This window comes from Podarcis liolepis (assembly GCF_965112155.1).
Source record: "Podarcis liolepis genome assembly, chromosome: 13".
NCBI classification, from domain to species: Eukaryota; Metazoa; Chordata; class Lepidosauria; order Squamata; family Lacertidae; genus Podarcis; species Podarcis liolepis.
This window is the reverse complement of record NC_139573.1, coordinates 29,651,831-29,671,611: the sequence shown is the minus strand read 5'-3', so window position 1 is coordinate 29,671,611 and position 19,781 is coordinate 29,651,831. Positions and strand designations below refer to the sequence as shown.

At 45.6% G+C, this 19,781-nt stretch overlaps 1 protein-coding gene across 13 annotated transcripts in view; it reads left to right on the top strand.

Annotated features, from left to right (window-relative positions):
* Nucleotides 1-18,483, top strand: part of MED24 (mediator complex subunit 24) — a 50,632-nt gene extending 32,149 nt beyond the window's left edge. For 4 of the 13 annotated variants that reach the window (XM_083469537.1, XM_083469542.1, XM_083469538.1 and 1 more), the window contains 12 exons: nt 2,106-2,143; nt 3,735-3,817; nt 4,247-4,425; nt 5,005-5,104; nt 5,531-5,706; nt 6,586-6,850; nt 8,232-8,413; nt 10,028-10,121; nt 10,883-10,982; nt 13,950-14,030; nt 15,176-15,324; nt 17,319-18,483. In XM_083469537.1, the coding sequence (XP_083325663.1) occupies nt 2,106-2,143; nt 3,735-3,817; nt 4,247-4,425; nt 5,005-5,104; nt 5,531-5,706; nt 6,586-6,850; nt 8,232-8,413; nt 10,028-10,121; nt 10,883-10,982; nt 13,950-14,030; nt 15,176-15,324; nt 17,319-17,435 (1,564 nt within the window). In that variant the 3' untranslated portion in view covers nt 17,436-18,483. Of the gene's footprint in view, nt 1-2,105; nt 2,144-3,734; nt 3,818-4,246; nt 4,426-5,004; nt 5,105-5,530; nt 5,707-6,585; nt 6,851-8,231; nt 8,414-10,027; nt 10,122-10,882; nt 10,998-13,949; nt 14,031-15,175; nt 15,325-17,318 lie in introns of all 13 variants that reach the window. The other 9 variants (XM_083469545.1, XM_083469535.1, XM_083469546.1 and 6 more) reach the window with 4 other exon arrangements.
* Nucleotides 18,484-19,781: the final 1,298 nt, after the last annotated feature.

The window sequence follows — 19,781 nt, the reverse complement described above, 5'->3', positions numbered from 1 at the left end:
TGGTGTGCAATGGCTAAAATGCAGTTGAACATCCATTGGTTGAGTGTGTTGGAAGCTGTACCCCACCTGGCTTCTGTCTCCATAGGATTCAGGCTGTTTTTAGATCCGCATCAGCACTTCCAGGCACAGTTCAGTGGGGGAACCATTGCACAAGGTGTTGGAGTAAAGCGCCCCCAGCTGTTAACAACTTAAATATTACTATCTTCCCCTTCCTCCCCCTGTAGAAACAATGAGACGGGTTCTTATATTTCACATAGATGGGAAACTGAGGTGGTGGCCGAAGCCTTGGTAGCATGGTAGGCTGACCTATCCCGCAGCAAGAGCAGCGTGAACAGTGTCAGATCAGCAGTTCCCATTAACGTTTCTCTCCCCAGACATCTTGTGAAACACCAATGATGACATGACATCACTGCATGTTGTGTTCCTCTGCCCTGGGAGTTGGGAAACTGGAAATACATGTTGACATGGTGACTTAGGTGTGGTTGGGGCGGCCCAATACAGATCTGCTGCTTTCAATGGCAGCCAGGTGGCTTCCCTAACGTTTAGCACTGGCCTTGGATCTAAGCCTTGAAGCCCGTAAGCCAGTCTATCCTAACAGAACACAGGAGCTATATGTATTTTAGCTGTAAGGCTGTTTTGCTTTTCTGAATTCCTGCCAATGACAAGAGATCAACTCCCTGTCTCCATTCATCTTCTTTAATTCCACAGCCCATCCCCAATTCCATGTACGGCTGCTGCATTTTTTTCTGAACCCATTTGGGTCTTAGCTGAAGGGGCTATTAAGTAGCCGCTCACGAGGCTGTTAAACCTCCCACAAGTGGCTATCTTACAAGCACACTTGGGCCTTTCTGTACTTGAGCAAATCAAGCAAGATTGTGGGGTGGGGGGTCTTCTCCCACCCGTTATTAGAAGCAAACAATTCTCCTGCAGGGTAAAGACAGATTTGTTTTTGATGTTGCTGCCAGGAGGGGGAACCGGGAGTGGGAGGTGGGGCTGGACTATCTTTCGAGCCATGTGATGGTAGATTTCTGTCACAAGACTCCTGTCTGAATAAATCTACTCCACTCCTCCACATATAAGCTGCAAGCGTGCGAGCTCTAGTGCTGTGGCCATGTGTAGTCCACACAAGTGTGGAATATGATACCGAGTATGTAATTTGGCATCCTATGTGAGGTTGAAAGCGAAAGACTGTGCCATACCAAAAAGCAGGGCTTTCTTTCAGCCAGAACTCACCGGAACTAAGTGTGTCTGAGTTGGTGGGTTCTATCACCTATGTGGCGTGTTCTGGCAGCTCTAGCACTGCAGTATGGTGGCGTGTGGCAGAGGCTGTGGGCGGCACATCTGTGCGGCAGAGGGTGGTGGCATAAGGCTCCGGTGGTGGGGCAAAGAAGAGAAGCTTTCTTAGGCGATCCCACCCCTAACAGAAGCTCAACAACTTGGGTGCTCCTCCTCTTCTATCTAGAAAAAAAAGCCCTGCCAGAATGTCAAAATGTTTGCATTATGGGAACTTGGCTTGCTAGATGAGCCACATCTGGGTGGGAAAGGCCTGAATCTTTTCCAAAAGAGTAAAGGCAGGCTAAGGCTGCATCCACACTGTATATTTTCAGAGCATATCTAAAGCAAGCCCCCCCCCCCAAATATGGGCACTGTAGCTTACCCACAGCAGAGCTACAATTCCCAGCACCCTTTACAAACTTTAGTTCCCAGGATTCTTTGTGAGAAGAAATGTGAATTAAATGTATAGTATGTGCACAGCCAAAGAGGAGAAGAATGGAGGCGGGGAATGGCTAAGAAGGTTTCACCTTGATTTGATTGGTACAAAGAGGAAAGGATGGGGCAGCACCCAAATTCAAGTCCCACTTGAGATGTGCATTTAGTCTTGCCAAGTTGCTGTCTTGGTTCTTTTTATCATCTGTAGAATGGGAATGATTGCGACCTACTTTTTAAGTTCGCATTGTGTTTCGCACAGCAAGGTGATCAACATTTTAGAAAGCAAAAAAATAAATATGTGGGGGCAGTTATGATACTTGGTTTGGTCCCTTACAAAATAAATGCAGCCTTAGCTCATTTTCCCCCCTTTTCTGTTCCTTCACCTTTCATTTTAGGCTTAATGAACTTACCAAGCACATCAGCGGAGAAGGCTGTAAGTCCCTGTTGTCTTGCTTTATTTCTTTTCTTTTCAGTCTGATGTTACTGCAGCTCCTTCCTGAGGCTCTAGATTTTTTTGCGTGTTAACTGAAAAGTCTGGAGGGGGTGGGGAAGAGTTGAAAGTGAGCCATGGTGCCTGGCAGCATAGGCAGTGCCAGCGCAGCATTCCTGATGCAACAAGGGGGGCATTCAAGTTATGACTGGGGTCTCTTTGTCTTTTGGGCTACCACGTGCACCCTCCCGTTTCCCCACCACCCCTGAGAATAGTCACTTTGTGCTGCTTGGTGGGGGACCTCGGCCCTGGGAGGGGAAGGGTTAACTTGCAGCTGTGAGCTTGCCCTCCCTCTCCTCTCCCCTTCCTTTCCTCCCCACAGTCCTCTGAGCGTCCATACAGCTCAAGTCCTTTGGATGGAGTGATGTGTGTGAATCCCACTTAACCCAAGATAAGGATTCTGAATGCGTTTTGCATGTGATTAAATGCACAAAAGACCCTCTGACCTTCCACTGGACTGATGGGAAAGGGAGCTCTCTTTAGCCATTGGCAGTTTTTGCTTCCTCCTTGTTCATTTTTCAAGATGTTTGGAGTGCTTTGAAACTGTTAAGCTTGGTCACACCCTCAAAAGGGTTTGATAAAAAGTGAGGAGCTGGAAAGAGGGGCCTGAGTCCGATTTTCATTAGGGATGTCCATTGCTCTGTTCCTGCTGCTTTCTATGATTACTAGAAGGCCAGTAAATAGATAGGGACGCAGGTGGCGCTGTGGTCTAAACCACTGAGCCTCTTGGGCTTGCCGATCAGAAGGTTGGCGGTTCGAATCCCTGTGACAGGGTGAGTTCTTGTTGCTCTGTCCCAGCTCCTGCGAACCTAGCAGTTTGAAAGCACACCTGTGCAAGTAGATGAATAGGTACTGCTGCGGTGGGAAGGTAAACGGCGTTTCCATGTGCTCTGGTTTCCATCACGGTGTTCCATTGCGCCAGAAGCATTTTAGTCATGCTGGCCACATGACCCGTAAAGCTGTCTGTGGACAAACGCTGGCTCCCTCGGCCTGAAAGCGGGATGAGCACCACAACCCCATAGTCGAATTTGACTGGACTTAACCCTCCAGGGGGTCCTTTTTAAATAAATAGGGGTTTTCTTGGGGGGGGTCATTTATATATGCATATTTGGAGGAAAGGCAGAGAAGAAAGATGCATGTACCAAAAGCCCAGTCAACAACACTGTTTTCAAAAGATGTCTAAAAGAAAGCAGGGTCGAACCCTGCCGGACTTCTCTTGGCAAGGAGTTCCACAGGGCAGGGCCAGCCCCAGGCTAAAGGCGCAGAAGGCATATGGGATGAGGGACTGCCAGAAGTGCCCCATCAGAGGCTGTCAGTGATCAGTGTGGGATGTAAGGACTCAGGAATGGAAAGAAACCAAAAAACACAGAGCGAGAGAACTCCTCTTGTGTCAGTACAACGAAGGAGAATGTAGTTGCAGAGCACTTCTTATGCACCAGATGTTGTTAATGGTCATAATAAATTACTGATATATCTGTTGTTGTTGTTGTTGTTGTGTGAACTTATCGTTGTGGGTTTCCTCCCACTTCTCTAGCCAAAGCGGCATCAGTCAGGGCGCTTCTCTTCGACATTTCCTTCCTCATGCTATGCCATGTCGCCCAGACCTACGGCTCTGAGGTAGGGTCTTCTCTACGCTGTACAATACGGGGGCAAGGGAGAGGTAATGGTGGAGGAGAGGTTCTCTGCATAGGCACAGAGATGTAAGTAAAAGGGGGTTCTTCTCTGAACACGTCCAGTGTACCTTCCGAGCTTTCCACTCTCTTCTCCCCTCCCCCTGTGAGGCATATTTTTAATTTGCTTTGAGTTTTGTCGTAAGCCACCCTGAGAACTTGGCAACAGGGTGCCATGAAAATGCCATAAGTAAGCAAATGGGGTGGCCAAAATCCTGACAGTGAGAGCTTATTCCAGGCACGGGAAACAGGTCCCGTGTTCATGCCCTGCATGTGTTGTCCCTAACCCCTCGCTCACTAGGTGGCGCTGTTGCTGTGGTCGAGGGCTTCATGATGGCTCTACCCTGCCCACCTCCTTTGGCCGTCTCTCTTCCAGGTGATCCTTTCTGAAGCTGGTCCACCTGGGGAAGTGCCTTTCTTTGAGACCTGGATGCAGACCTGCATGCCTGAGGAAGGAAAGATCCTCAACCCTGATCACCCTTGCTTCCGGCCCGATTCCACCAAGGTGGAGTCTCTAGTTGCTTTGCTCAACAATTCGTCAGAAATGAAGTTGGTGTAAGTAGCTGTGCTAGAATAGCTGAGGAATTGGTGTCATAAAAATAGCGGGCTGAAGGTTCCCACCTCTCCTGAGTGTCAGTCGCTTTCTTCATGCTGCAGGGCTATTCGTTGTTTTCTCTGTCCATGCCGTAGAGCGGATTCCTAAACCTCTAGGCTTTTGATTTCTTAAAGCAGGTTTCTAGTCCTCATGGTTGAACACAGGGCAGGCAGTCTCAACAGAGCTCTGATAGTTAAGGTGTGGATTTTCTGTGCATCCTTTGCTGCTCCTGCCTCCTTCCTTATCCTGTGTACATGGTTTCACCAACATTTAAGTTTGGTGCCAACAAAACCTGCAGATGGTGCATAATTCTGCTTCTGCTTACTGGGGGAGGGAGAGACTGGCGCTCAGCCCTCTGCCACTTAGAAATCTTTGCTCAGCCCTCACTTTTGAGCTTTTAGCAGGTATTGCTAATACACTTTCAAGAGAAGAGGAGGCGGGTTTGGAATGGGGGGAGGGAATGGCTAATGATCTCCTATATTACTGACAAGTTTTCCCCTTGATTCTTTCCCTCCCTGTATATCTTTGCATCTGAGCAGGCAGATGAAATGGCAAGAAGCGTGTCTGAGCATCTCTGCTGCTATCTTGGAGATCCTGAATGCTTGGGAGAACGGGGTTCTCACCTTTGAGTCCGTCCAGGTAATGACAAAGAGCAGGCATTTCCAGTGAGCCTTGTATACAAAGGAGATGTGTTGCTGTTCACCTTTTAAAAGCCCACCACCATTCAGAAGCAAAAATCCGAATCTGGAATGGTGCAAAAACATTCTGGGCTGTACCATGCAACAGGGAGGCTGCGTGTTTCTCCCTTTATAGAAAGAGAAAACTGTAGCAACAAACGCACTACACAATCCTGATGATTTGGTGCTTTAGGCTTGTTCTTTCTCTTGCATCGGTACATATGGGATGCATAGAACTGAGAGTTGGACGTGATCTTACAACTACTGCTGCAGTTGCAGTATGTTTGGTATCCAAACCATCCCTCAATGAATGAAAAGTAAAAAATCTAGAGTCTCAACAGCTGCCTCCTTGCCTTACTTTCCCTCCTCCTCCTCCTCCCTTCCCCAGAAAATCACAGACAACATCAAGGGGAAGGTGTGCAGCATGGCCGTGTGCGCTGTGGCCTGGCTCGTAGCTCACGTCCGTATGCTGGGCTTGGACGAGAGAGAGAAGTCATTGCAGATGATCCGGCAGTTGGCAACCCCCCTGTATGCTGAAAACACCCTGCAGTTCTACAGTGAGAGGCAAGTAAGAGTCTGGGTAGCAGAAAACAGGGTGTTAAGCTAAGGGTTTAAAATGTGGGGTAAAGGCTGCATCTGCAGGGCAGGATTACCTGCTTGTATTCTGCTTTGTGCCCCCGGTGCGTGTTCTGCTTTTTTTGTATGATTTCCATGCTGATATCATGTCTCTCATAAAAAAAACAACACTGAATTAAGCATCCTGAAAGATCAGATATAACTGGGAGGTGACCCAGGCTTTTTGCTGCATGGGGAAAAAAAACCAGTTCAAATACTCTTTGGTTAAAGCATAGTGCTGATAACGCCAAGGTTGCAGGTTTGATTCCCTTATGGAACAGCTGCATATTTCTGCATTGCAGGGGGTTGGACTAGATGACCCTCAGGGTCCCTTCCGACTCTACCATTCTGTGATTCTATGGCTCCACAGGCAGTACGGGCAGTGAGCAGTTGATCAGCCACGTCGGGCTACTCTGGCTACCAGGCCGCACTGCCGCTGTTCTTAAGGTGGCCATCCTGGGACAAAAAGAGCATCAGAGGGAACCTGCAATGTGAAGCTGCTGAATTGCCACTCATTCATCTGGGTCTGAATGGAGACAATGGTTTCCTGTCCCAGTGCAAGGGTTAGATTTACACAGCAGCGCTAGGATAATTCTGTTATTCCCCGATCACTGCTGCTGTGAAGGGTCATTTTGCAAATATTAAGCTCTGGTCCAAGACTGCTTCAGCACATTCCTTAGAGCCTCAACCCGATGCCTTGAGTTGACGTTTTGCTTGGAATTTGGGGGCATCAGCAACTTGGAGCTTCCGAAGAAGCCTTGATAAGGATGCAGGTTTAGGGTGGTCATACTTTATACCCTTTTTTTCTCTCCCCTGCCCCCCATCCAGAGTGGTGATCATGAGTTCAATCCTTGAGCACATGTGTGCTGATGTCCTGCAGCAGACAGCTGCGAATATCAAGTTCTCAGCCACAGGGGTCGTCACTATGCCCTACTGGAACTTCCTTCCTGCCAAGAAGCCAATCAAAGAGGTGCTGATGGGCGTCTTCTCCAAAGTGCTGGAGAAAGGCTGGGTGGACAGCCGCTCCATCCACATCTTCGACACCCTTCTGCACATGGGCGGAGTCTACTGGTTCTGCAACAACCTTGTCAAGGTACGGGGCACATGCGAGTACTGTACTTTTTCAACAGCTAGAAAAAAGACTTCACCTATTGGAGGCCTTACGTTGTAAATGGTTTTCCTGAAATTGTTGTGGGTGTCATGCTTTAGTAGAAGATGTGGGTTGTAAATGCTTAATAAATAAGTGGAATAGCTTTGCTTTTCATAAAACAGGTTGCTTTGCCTAAGTGGTCAAAAGGCTCTAAATTTGTTCTGAAAACCCTCACCTACTCTCCTGCAAGGCAGAAAAGTTTTTTTCTGCATTCCCAGTTGGCTGAGGCAAGACTGAAGCAGAGAGAGAGAGAGAGAGAGTGGCTTGCCTCTAAGTCACCCAAGGGATTCTCATGATGACGCCATGATTTGGATTCTTGGCCTTACCGTAGCTCATTAGCAGCTACATTCAGCCTAGATGAGGATACTCGGAATTGCAGTCTCTTGATGCCTGGCCTCAGCTGCATGCCTTCCTATATGCATATTTGAGGAAGACCTGTGAGCTAATTAGGAATAGTCAAGTCACATAATTCTAAGCTCACTCCCCCCCCCCATATATTGCCTGTTATTATTATTATTATTATTATTATTATTATTATTATTAATAATAATAACTTACACCCTACCCATATGACTAGGTAGCCCCAGCCACTGTGGGCAGCTTCCAACAGAATATAAAAAAACCAAGAGGAACATCAAACATTAAAAACTTCCCAGTACAGGGCTGTGTTCAGATGTCTTCAGAACATCTGATGGGAGGGCGTTCCATAGGGCAGGTGCCACCACCGAGAAGGCCCTCTGCCTGGTTCCCTGTGGCTTTACATTTCACAATGAGGGAGCTTCCAGAAGGGCCTCGGAACTGGACCTCATTGTTCAGGCTGAACGATGGAGACAGAGACTAAATGTCCACAGTGATGGACTCAGGTGGAACTGCAGAGCAGACAGATTCCAAAGGTTGAGGACCATGACAGACACAGCCCTGGGGGTATTTGTAGCTGCATGTAGTGGACTGAATACCTCCTAAGTATATTCCCTGCTCTTAACCATCTGAGAGGTGGGCTTATGTAGGTCAAAATTATGCCTCTCTCTCTCTCTCTCTCTCTCTCTACCTACCCCCTCCACTTCTTTCTGTTGGGGATACTGCAAGAGGAATGTTTCTTCTGCTGTGTTTAGCTGCACAGTGCTTTTCTGTGGGGCTGTTTCTGACCACTGACAAAGCATGGGCGAGAGAGAGAGAGAGAGTCTGTGTGAGCTTTGTCCGCGGCCCTAGGCTGCTAGAGGCTCCCAGAGTAGTTCGGCACTCATGGCATTAAGCGAGGAGCGAATGTCGCTGCTTGTTGCCCCTATCCTCTTGTCACTTTCTGTCGTCCTCTCTTCCCTCTCAGGAGCTGCTGAAAGAGACACGGAAAGAGCACGCAATGCGGGCTGTGGAGTTGCTCTACTCCATTTTCTGCCTGGACATGCAGCAGCTGACGCTCACCCTCCTCGGCCACATCCTGCCCAATCTGCTCACAGACTCCTCCAAGTGGCATATGCTGATGGACCCTCCGGGCAAGGCTCTTGCCAAGTAAGAGATGAGCAGACAGGTGTTAATGAGCCCCAGTTCTGTGCTGGTATGAAATCCACAAGCCAAAACTTGATGTGATGTTAAGAACACCGGTGCCATTTTTTTTGCACAGTTTATTCAGTTTCTGGTTGCCCTGAGAAAGGGAAAAATATTGAGTGCAGAAGCTCTGTCTCCAGCTTCCTGGGAATCCTGCATTCCGTAGTTACCAGGTACTAGTGAGGTTACAGGGAACCAGGCAGAGGGCCTTCTCAGTAGTGGCGCCTGCCCTGTGGAATGCCCTCCCATCAGATTTCATGGAAATAAGCAACTATCTTACTTTTAAAAGACAGTGGAAGGAAGGGAATTTTTAAATATTCATTTGGGAGCTGCCCAGAGTGGCTCGGGAAACCCAGCCAGATGGTAAAGGTATAGGGACCCCAGACCATTAGGTCCAATCGTGACCGACTCTGGGGTTGCGGCACTCATCTCGCTTTATTGGCTGAGGGAGCCGGTGTACAGCTTCCGGGTCATGTGGCCAGCATGACTAAGTCGCTTCTGGCGAACCAGAGCAGCGCATGGAAACGCTGTTTACCTTCCCACCGGAGCGGTACCTATTTATCTACTTGCACTTTGACGTGCTTTCGAACTGCTAGGTTGGCAGGAGCAGGGACCGAGCAATGGGAGCTCACCCTGGCGCGGGGATTCGAACCACCGACCTTCTGATCAGCAAGTCCTAGGCTCTATGGTTTAACCCGCAGCACCACCCGCGTCCCAGCCAGATGGGTGGGGTATAAATAATTTTTTATTATTATTATTATTATTATTATTATTATTATTATTATTATTATTGTTGTTGTTGTTGTTGTTGTTGTTGTTGTTGTTGTTATTATTATTATTATTATTATTATTATTGCCCTGTACCCTTTCAAGCCATGAAAACTAGAGTCTTTCCTTCTCTTTCTTTCTTTCTTTCTTTCTTTCTTTCTTTCTTTCTTTCTTTCTTGTGAAAACATTTTGCTGAGCGCTTTAAAACATGTGAAATAATGATAGCTGAAAGCTAGAAGCAATAAGACATGGGAAGTTAAAAAATGACCACAAATTGCAAATGCTGTTAGAGGCAAACTTTGGGAATGAAACATGGGAGTCCTTCCAGCCCATCTCCAAGGCCCTCCTAGAACTTCAAAGCTGAATTTCCACAAACACTAACAAGAAACATATTTTTATGCATCAAGGCAGTAAAAATGGCACAGTTTCACAACCCAAATGCAAGCTTCTAGGGTTCACTCCATTAAACCACAAGCTCGGCTTTTCTCATATTGCCCCAGCAATATGTTGTTTCCCCCCGTTGAGGCCGCCTTACAAGCTTAGCGTGACATCTTGTGTGCTGGGGTACCAGGGATGATGGGGTCCAGGGAGTGGAGTGGGAGTGGAAGAATGCATTTATTGATGTAAACTTTAGGAGACATTCTCTGATTACTGATCTCCTGCAAATATGATGCTAGTTTCCTTGTACTCCATATACGGTATGAGAATGTCGTGGTTCAGGAAAACCCGCATCCAGTAGGGAAAAGCAATAAATAAATAAATAATCGCTTGTCCTTCTTTGGAGCTGATGTGTGTTTCTTTGTCCATTAGGCTGTCTGTGTGGTGTGCCTCCAGCTCTTACTCCTCCCACAACAAGGGGCAGACTTCGGCTTGGCAGCGCAAGAGGCACCGAGAAGATATAGAGGTAAACTGCTGTTCCCACAAGGATGTTGGGAAAAGGAAAACAGGCCGCAGTGGATTGATAAGTGCAATTGGAGTGGCTGGATTTGAAGAGGCGAGGGGAATGAATGGGGGAAGGAGAATTGTGCAAAAAAGCAAACTTGTACAATTTTCAGTTGTAAAATTTAATTATGATTTTTCATTTAAAAAAATTAATTGCAATTTTAAATTGTAAGCTTTGAGATTGTAGCAAAGGAATTGTCTTTCCTTGACCTCTAAGAACATTAGAAACCAGCAACACCTTGTTGGATCAGACCAAGGATTCAAATCAACTAGCGTTTTGTTTCCAGGAACAGCCAGTCGGTTGCCTCCAAGAGGCTCAGAAAAAGGGCATGGAAGTGACAACCTTCCCGTAATTTATGTCCCCCAAATCGAACTGGTATTGAGGTTCTTTTTCACTACCATGACTAATAGCTGCTGATAGACGTGTCCTTCATGAATTTTTCAATGCTTCAATAAGGATTGCATTGGGGGCTTGTGGGTCACAGCTCAGTCTCAGGCATCACACTACAATGGCTCTCTGGCACCTCTTCTTCCTTCTTTTAAACATGTTGATGAGAAATGGAGTATGTGAATCATCCTTTTTTTTTTGAGACAGGCAAAGGTAGGACAGTACAAGTCCATACATGAATGACAAAATCAGGACCAGACCGCCTGCCTTATTCATGGTTGTGTATATCAGTAACCTTGATGGACTCTTTTCTGTCCTTTCGGTTCCTCTTCCAGGATTACACCAGTCTCTTCCCGTTGGATGATACCCAGCCTTCCAAACTGATGCGCCTGCTCAGCTCCAATGAGGAAGACACCAGCATCCTGTCTAGCCCCAGTAAGTGGAATCATGGTGAGAAAGCTTTTCCTGGAATTAATATGAGTCCAAACAGGCTCCCTGGAAAAGACTGGCCAATCTTGAATCCATTCTAAACCTGACTAAAGCTCATTCCACTTCCTCTCTCTCTCTCCTTTTAATCACATCAAAACAACAACTTCTCTCCATCTAGGAGGATTCAGATTAGATGGATCTATTTAAAACATTTAATATTTTGCTTTTTTTTTTTAAAAAAGTTATTTATTGTGAACTGTGTTTCCTCCAAGATAATAAGTAAATAGGTATAAGCCTCAGGGAATGAATGTGGGGGTTACTTTGTTTACTTCAGGGAAAATTCAGGTGTGCTGTTTGGAATGGGTGGAGGCGTCAGAGCTCAATGTAGACCACGTGCCAATGCAGCTCCTCGGCTATCTAGCAATTCTGGCCCTTACTGGAGGCTTCAACACATCATTTTGATTTGTAATTGTGCCCCCTGGGAGGGTATGCTATCAGGAGCATGTAAAGGTAAAGTTTCCTACCTTACTGACTTTTTAAAAGTTAAGGATAGCGGCGCAGCGCAGAACACTGTCGGCAGTGGAAGTGTCCAAAACAGTGTCTGGCTCAGCGTAGGCATCCAACTCGGATGGAAGAATCTCTTGATATGAAGGAAGACATGGCGCAGGAACTAAAAACCAAAAACTACTAGATGGAAGGAAGACAAAAGTCCCTACCAGAGAAGAATGGCAGGTTAAGTTGATGGATTATGCTGAAATGGCAAAAATGACCGGAAGAAATCAGAAATCAGGAAGACCAAAATTTCAATAAGGAATGGGGAAAATGTATAATTTATCTTAAAAACCATTGTGTAAACAGCTAAAATCATTAGTAGGATTGGAATAGCACTTGTAGTTTAATGTTGAGTTTTGGATATAATGGAGATGTAAAAGGTTTGGGTTATTATAAAAGATGCAGGAGGAAATGACTAAAAATAGGACCCATAAAGGGGAGGAAGGAAGTTCAGGAGTTTCTTTGGAATCTTGTTTTTATGTTGGTTGCTGGATAATTGACTGTAAAACTTTAAACTGAAAAACTAAATATTTTTTTTAAACTAAAAACTAAAACTAAAAACAACTTAGAAACAACAGAGACCTGGGTGGGCTGTGTCCAGGAGGAGCTGTAAAAGCTAGTAAAAGGTGCTTCATGCCACAAATCCCACTTGGGCTTTCTGTGTTCTGGGGAACCAAGAGCCACATGCAAAGAGAAAGGCCACTTTCCTATGCAGCTCCAGTAATCCGCTCACAGATGAGAACCAGGAGATCAAATGATCAGTAACTTTGTCAGTAGGGGAAACTGGTGACCTCTTGTTTATAGATATGGAGAACATCACTGCTCATCACCTTGGATTCTTGCCCGGTGATTCAGAGATCTTGTTTTTGTATATTTCCATTGCTCTCGAGGCCCGTGATTTCCCTTTATTTCGTTATCCTTTTGTTGTGGTTTTACTTTTGTCTGCATAACAATGCAATTGGGGAGTTTTCTCTCCCTAATTCCTCCTGTCATAGCAGTGATTTGGCACACCCGTGTTTCCTCTCTGATTTGCATACGAGATTATTTACAACCAAGCCTCTATCCTTGATCCAGCTATGAATCAGAGGGAGTGTTGGAATTTAACTTCCTTTCTTGCAGCGTCATTGCATCTGATTCCACTCTCAGGGCAGTTCCATGGCAGAATTGTGGAAATGGATAGAGAAGGTCTGTGAAACCCACCATCCAAGGCTGGACTGCTTAGCTTTTAAACACTTGGTGGTGCAGTTGATTTTGTAACCTATCTTTGTGCATTCCTCAGTTATGCCACATAGAACAGATCTGGGCCCAATTGGCACTGGGTTTAACAGTTGACCAATCTCTGTGTTCATTTCTTCTTAAAAAAAAGAAGTTTCTAGTCCTCTTGGGATATTTGCAGCAGGTACTCAATCACACCTTGTTCATTTTTTAGTGTTCTAACATGCAATGTGGTAAGATGAAGTTAAATCTTTACATTTACATGGTGCAGGGGTGGGGAACTGGATATAACTAGCGGGCCAGATCATTCTCCCTCTCTCTACCAACAGCCAGGTCCAGATTTGACAAGTGGGCAGGGCCACCACCTGTCATTCACCTGACATCACACAATGACATCAAGTGACCCTTATTTGCCCACATGGTTTGAAATCAATGTGCAGCAGAGGGACAGCCTTCAAAGTGCCAGTGATTAACTGATCGTCGGATCTTGGGAATCCCCTTGCAAACTGCTCTGGAAGACCAGATGATCTTGCTGGATCTTGACGAACTCTTCACAGGACTCGATGATCAGCTGATTCTTGAATGTTGCAAAGCCCTGTGCGCAGTGCTTTGCTGGTGCCACCAATCAGCTGATCGCCAATGCTGCGAACCCCCATTTGGCTTGAGCCAGGTCTTTATGCATCCCATACCAGACATCAGGCATAGGGCAGGTGCACATGGCTTGTCCAAAACGGCCTCACAGAACAAATTGGGGGCAGTGGGCTGGCAAAGCCTAATTATGCTTGCAGGCTGGAGCTTCCGCACCCCTGACAGACTGCTTTCATATGCCAAAATTATTTCACTTACATTACTATGTTGTAATCCTTCCAGTAGTCGTGCATAGTAGGTCAGTGCTGTTATCCCCATATTGCAGATGGGGGGGCTATTGCCTGAGAGAAAATGGCCTGAGGCCTTGTGGAGGTAACATACGTTGAACACTTGGAAATACTAAATTGTGGTGCTGTTAGTTTAGCGTAATGTTGAACATTAGGATGGTGATCCAACATGATCAAAGTGACTTGCCAGAAACCTGCTGCTGCTGCTGCCATCTTGTCATCCCAAGCCCCTCAGGCAGCCATTAGAAAAGGGAAGGAAGGTCCAATTCAAAGGCATTTCCTGTTTGGGATGCAAGTAGTCACCAAACTCTGGTATTTTCTCTACTTTCAGCAGACCGCACGATGAGCACTTCGCTGTCCGCCTCGCAGCTGCACACAGTCAGCATGAGAGATCCTCTCAACAGAGTCCTAGGTAAGCCTCTTCAGTCCTAGCTAAGCGGAGGGGGAAGTTATAGAAGCAGGCCAGGCACCCAGCTGGCCTGGTTGAAATGTAGCTCAGTTTATGTGGGGCTTCGTTTGATGATCACTAGGGGTTCAGCTGTGAAACCTGCTTTTGAACGTTTCATGGAATGATAGAGGCGGAAGGGGTCTTTGCAGTCATCTAGTCCAACCCCCCCCCCCCCCCGTATCAATGCACGATCTGCAGTGTAGAATAAAACGGCAACATCCCTGCCAGGTGGTCATCTAGACTTCGCTTAAATCAAAGCAGGGGAACCTATCCCCTCCTGAGGCAGTCTGTTCCACTGTCAAGGCAGCACTATGTTAAATCTCTCCAGTACCATGGACTCCCTGCTTGGTGGCCTTGGGCAAGCCACAGCCTGCCGGCGTGCGGTTACTGATGTTGGGATAAACTAAATCGTGGCTGCCAAACGAAAACCTGTTGGAGATATAACTGCAACAATATCACTTTGTGGGGGTTTTGTAAGGATCACAGAGAAAAGATGCACTTGAAATTCTATCTATAGATATAGATGCATGTATGTATGGTGAATATTACTATTAACATTATTATAGTCGTACCTTGGAAGTTGAATGGAATCTGTTCTGGAAGTCCGTTCGACTTCCAAAGCGTTCGACTTCCAAAGCGCAGCTTCTGATTGGCTGCAGGAAGCTCCTGAAGCCTATCGGAAGCCACGGAAGCCCCATCGGACGTTCAGCTTCCAAAAGAACATTCAAAAACCAGAACAGTCACTTCTGGGTTTCGATCGTTCGGGAATCAAAATGTTTGAGAACTAGGGTGTTCGAAAACCAAAGTATGACTGTACAGTGGTACCTCGGGTTACAGATGCTTCAGGTTACAGACTCAACTAACCCAGAAATAGTACCTCGGGTTAAGAACTTTGCTTCAGAAATTGCGTGGCGGCAGAACAGAAATTGCATGGTGGCAGCGGGAGGCCCCATTAGCTAAAGTGGTACCTCAGGTTAAGAACAGTTTCAGGTTAAGAGCAGACCTCCAGAACAAATTAAGATCTTAACCCGAGGTACCACTGTATTTTAAAAAACTGAAAAATAGTTTAGAGGACACAATGCTTAGTTCCTCCCTCTTCTGCTCCCCAGCCAACCTCTTCCTGCTGATTTCTTCCATCTTGGGAGCCAAGACAGCTGGGACACACACACAGTTTGTTCAGTGGTTCATGGAGGAGTGCGTAGACTGCTTGGAGCAAGGAAGCCGTGGCAGCATCCTCCAGTTCATGCCCTTCACCATGGTGAGCGACTCCCAATTTCCTCTTGAAGATTTCTGTAGTCTCTCTTCGGGCTCTTGGTCCATTGCTGCTCTCTAGGAAAGCTTTTGGCTTATAGGGGGTTGCAGGCAGACTTCTTTCCACGTGACCTGAGTAAAGGCCCATTCCCTGCAGTTTTTCTCACTCAGCAGTCACAACTCAACATGGCCCCTGGGAAATAAGGAACCATTAAGGTAAGCCACCTCCATACCTTTGGGTGCCCTATTTTAGCCCCTTGAACTTCTGAGCCATGTGGAAAGAACTGTCACCTGGATCTCGGTCCTAGTTGGTTCTTTGCACTTTTGGATTAATTTAACAGATAGAGAGCCATATAATGTTAGGGGGGTTTGCTTCCAAAGTGGCTAAACAGTGATGTACAAAACAGGTGGGTTTTGTGTGTGGCGACGATGCACTATATGCCAGCAAAAGTGTTACTATGAGCTAGGGGGGGGGGGGATGCCTTCTAAGTACCCAACAGTCGTATGACCTGGCCCAGAAAGGCACAAGCAAATCTTCCCTTTGCAGTTCCCCAATGCATGTAGACCAGTCTTCTCCAACTTGGTGCCCTCCAGATGTTGCTGGACTGCAGCTCCTATCTTCCCTGACCATTGGCATTGTTGGCTGAGACTGGTGGGAGACATAGTATAGAACATCTGGAGAGCACCAGATGGAGGAAGGCTGGTGCAGATGATCCATATGAATCCTAAGAGTTCAAGTCTCTGGTTCTCTGTTGTTAGGAAAGGCAAACACTAGAGGGAGTCTGTTGGCAGGAATTGACAGCTCCAGAGACAATGACAGAGGAGTAAGTGAGGGTCACCCTAAGCTGCAATCCTGTGTACAATTACTTGGTGTAAAGCCCATTGAACACAGTGGGACTTAACTGCTGATTAAGCTTGCATAGGAATGTACCATTAAACACATATCATAGGTTGAGAGAAAATGTACTCAAGGAACATAATTGATCCATTTCTTTGACTTGTACATGCACATACCTTCCTCTTTGAAGAAGCACTAGAGATGTGAGTTTTGCAGAAATATGAAGGTGGGAATTGTCCCCAGCTTTTGATGGTGTCTGTTGTGTGCATGTAAAACCATATGTTTAAAGCTTTATTGAGTTTGCACATTACAGAATGTTGGGGTTGATGTATAATGTAATCCTGCAGACTTTTCAAAATCATGTGTATAGAAAAACAGTTGAGAGGGAACAATTGTTGAAAGGAACAAAATAATAATAACTGTTGTCATTATTATATTTATTCTGCTTTACCTGGTTATTCCACTTTGAGCATAACAGGTAAGGTTCCAGTATCTCCTCAGCTACTGTTAATCCTATGCTGGGAGTGCCTAGGCCAGAAGGTATAAATTCTCAATATCAACCTCTTCTTAAAGGGAAAAAGATCTCATGGGGAAATCTACTCCCTCACCACCCTGGAATTTCCAGCTTCCTCAGCATCCAAAAGACTCTGGGAAAAGAGGGTTGTGTAAAGGCCAATTAAAGATTTTCATGCCTTGAGGAAAAGCAGAAAGGAAGAAGCCCAGGCCAGGGAGTTTAGGTCATCAGCTCCTGAACAAACTTCCAGTAGCCTGAGATATGCCTGCTGTTCTCTTGTAACTCTCCTTATCCCCTTTATTTCAAATTTGTTTACTGCCCAGAATGCCTTGGCAGAAAGACAATAAAAAAATTTTTATTGACCTTTTGTAGCTATTTATGGCTTACAATTCCATGAATCATGCCCAAGTCTGCTAATATTTACAAGTGCAGTAAATAAATATAGACACCCCTACACGCGGTATGAGACACAGGCTAGGCAGTGCTTCTGGACCAGTGCCACAAGCTCCCTTGAGTTGTTTCTTTGCCATGGAGGGAAATGGGTCGCTAAAGAGGAACCTACACTACACCCCAGAGCTCACTCTGCTAGTATGTACTTGCCACTGACATGTCTTCCTTGACCTCTTTCCCCTTCTTTACTTCTCGGCAGGTGTCGGAATTGGTGAAAGCATCCACCATGTCTAGCCCAAGAATTGTGCTGGCCATCACGGATCTCAGCTTGCCTCTGGGACGCAGGGTGGCAGCCAAAGCCATCGCTGCCTTATGAGCATCCCGTGGGCCCTGCTGCGGGTGAGATGCGGAACCCTAAGATCAAAATCCCACCGATGGGATAATGGAGAACGCTCTCTGTTCCAAGGAAGCTACCACGTGGCGTGCGTTGAATTGTGTACATGCTCTACAGAAGTGAGCATTGCTGTGATGAGAAAATACGCCGGGGCAGACCCCTGAGTCGGTTTCCAAGGCATCTCAAGAGTGTCCTTCCAGTTGGTTTGGAGTCCCCATGGTTGCCATCCCAGCTTTTCCAAGGATCCTTGGCATTCCAAGTCTTTCAAGCCACACTTCCACTTCTCACACATGTGACGTCTGAATGTGTCCATCAGTTTTTGCTAATACTCCCCCCCCTTTTGTTTGTCTTGTTTTATATATTCCTGGGTGTATCTTTTTCTCTTTAATAATCAAATACTTGAACAAAACTACATTTACAAGCAGCACATCCCATTACAAGGTGTCTCAGAAGTGCCATGGTTTTTGATATTTTAGCAGTATGTTTAAAAAAGTTACAGAAATCATTATGAAAACAGCTATATTATTTTATATATATGTATGTGTGTGTGTGTGTGTGTGTGTGTATATATAGTTTTTATTCATTTTCAACAATATAGCAGTTCAACAATGTATAACATGTATTGTCAATCTAAAAAATACAAAAACAAATTTAAAAAGTTTCTGATCAAGACATCATTATAATTACATTTAACAATTTTCTAATTAGGTCCATTATGTTTCAGCATGGAAAAAAGCCAGCCTAGTCTGGGGCAACCAGTTTGTACAGTAAGTGTTTTATATGATTGGCTAGCACAGAGGTAAATATCTTATAATCTTGATTTATCAAATAACTTTATTCTATACCACTATTTTCCTCTTCAGGGAATATAGAGGCTGAATTTAGTAAACAGGAGAATGCTGACAATCCTACATGCTTCCCCTCCTTGTCTTTGTGTATATAAGTTTAGACAATTTCAGTTGCTTTTTTGTATAAATACTGGGGAGAATCCTTTTTGTCCCCTCTTAATAAATTCATATGGTGAAACACAGAGCTATGTTTATCCCCTGGTTCCATGATCATACCTTGGAAGCAGAGAGTTTGGGATTGCACACATAACTGAACATCCTGGGAATCTCAGCAAATTTCTAATCATTATGGATGCAAAAATAGGCTTTGAAAAGGAGGCCGTTTTTGGTTGGAATCCCAGGAGCTTAGATAGGATAGTGTCGGACTATTGAGCAGAGGTTCTAAGGCCCCCAACCTCATTTTATTTAGCCCTCAGCACGTTAAAATTAACAGGGAGTCTTTTGATAGCTTTATTATGGCATAAGCTTTTGTGAACTGGAGCCTACCATCGAAAAAATCTTATACCGTATTAAATTTGTTAGTCTTTAAGATGCTACTAGACTTTGATTTTTCTGCTACAGCAGCCTAACCTGGTTACCCTTCTGGAAAAATGTTTGCCTTAAAATTGGTTGCCTTTACATTCCTGATCTAGGATTTCTGTAGATGAGGAAGTGCCACTAAACCCCTATGGTTTCCTAGAAATTCCAGAATTTGTGAATGTGATTGCTCAGAATGTGATTGTAAACCATTTGTCTTATTTTATTGCACACATGAGTAATAGGCAGTTCATCCTCCATTCCTTCTGATTCTTGTGACAAGGTCAAGGGGTGGTAGGGTTTTTTAAATTACCTTTGGAATTGTTTCCTTGCAATATACCATGGAAGACTTGGTGAGGATCATTAAGGAGATAGCTGTAAAGATTATTGCGACCACCAGTTGATTTCTTTGTGACATGGCTTGAACCTGCCTCCCAATGTGTAGCAGATTGCGTTTGAGTTCTGGCAAGTTGGACATGGGATGTCAGAGAGTTGGGTGGCTTACAAATTGGGGAAGAAGAGTCTGACCGACAGACTCCGCCAGAGGCTTTGTGTCATGCACTTATATGCCACACAGCCGGGACAGTTTGCTAATGAAAGTGGTGGGGTTGCTGATCTAGAACCCAACCATTTTCATGCTGGGTGAAACTCAAAGCCAAAAACAGTAAGGCTTTGTGATGACGTTGGCCCCACCCTACTTCCACACGCATTGTAGGGTGGCATCATCCTGGCAAAACTGCAGCCATGTCAGATGGACTCCCACCTAGCCTCAAGCAACTTGTGGGTGGAGGGAAAAGTTGTCCAGAATCCATTCATGGAGATGAATGGGCTTTGCTCATTTGGTGGGGGTGGAATTCAGTTGTCCCTGTTCTGTAAGGAAGCGGTTTTGCCTCCAGATCAAAACTGGTTAATTAAGTGCATACAGAAGAAATATGAGCAGGAAATTCAAGCAAGTGGATGAAGC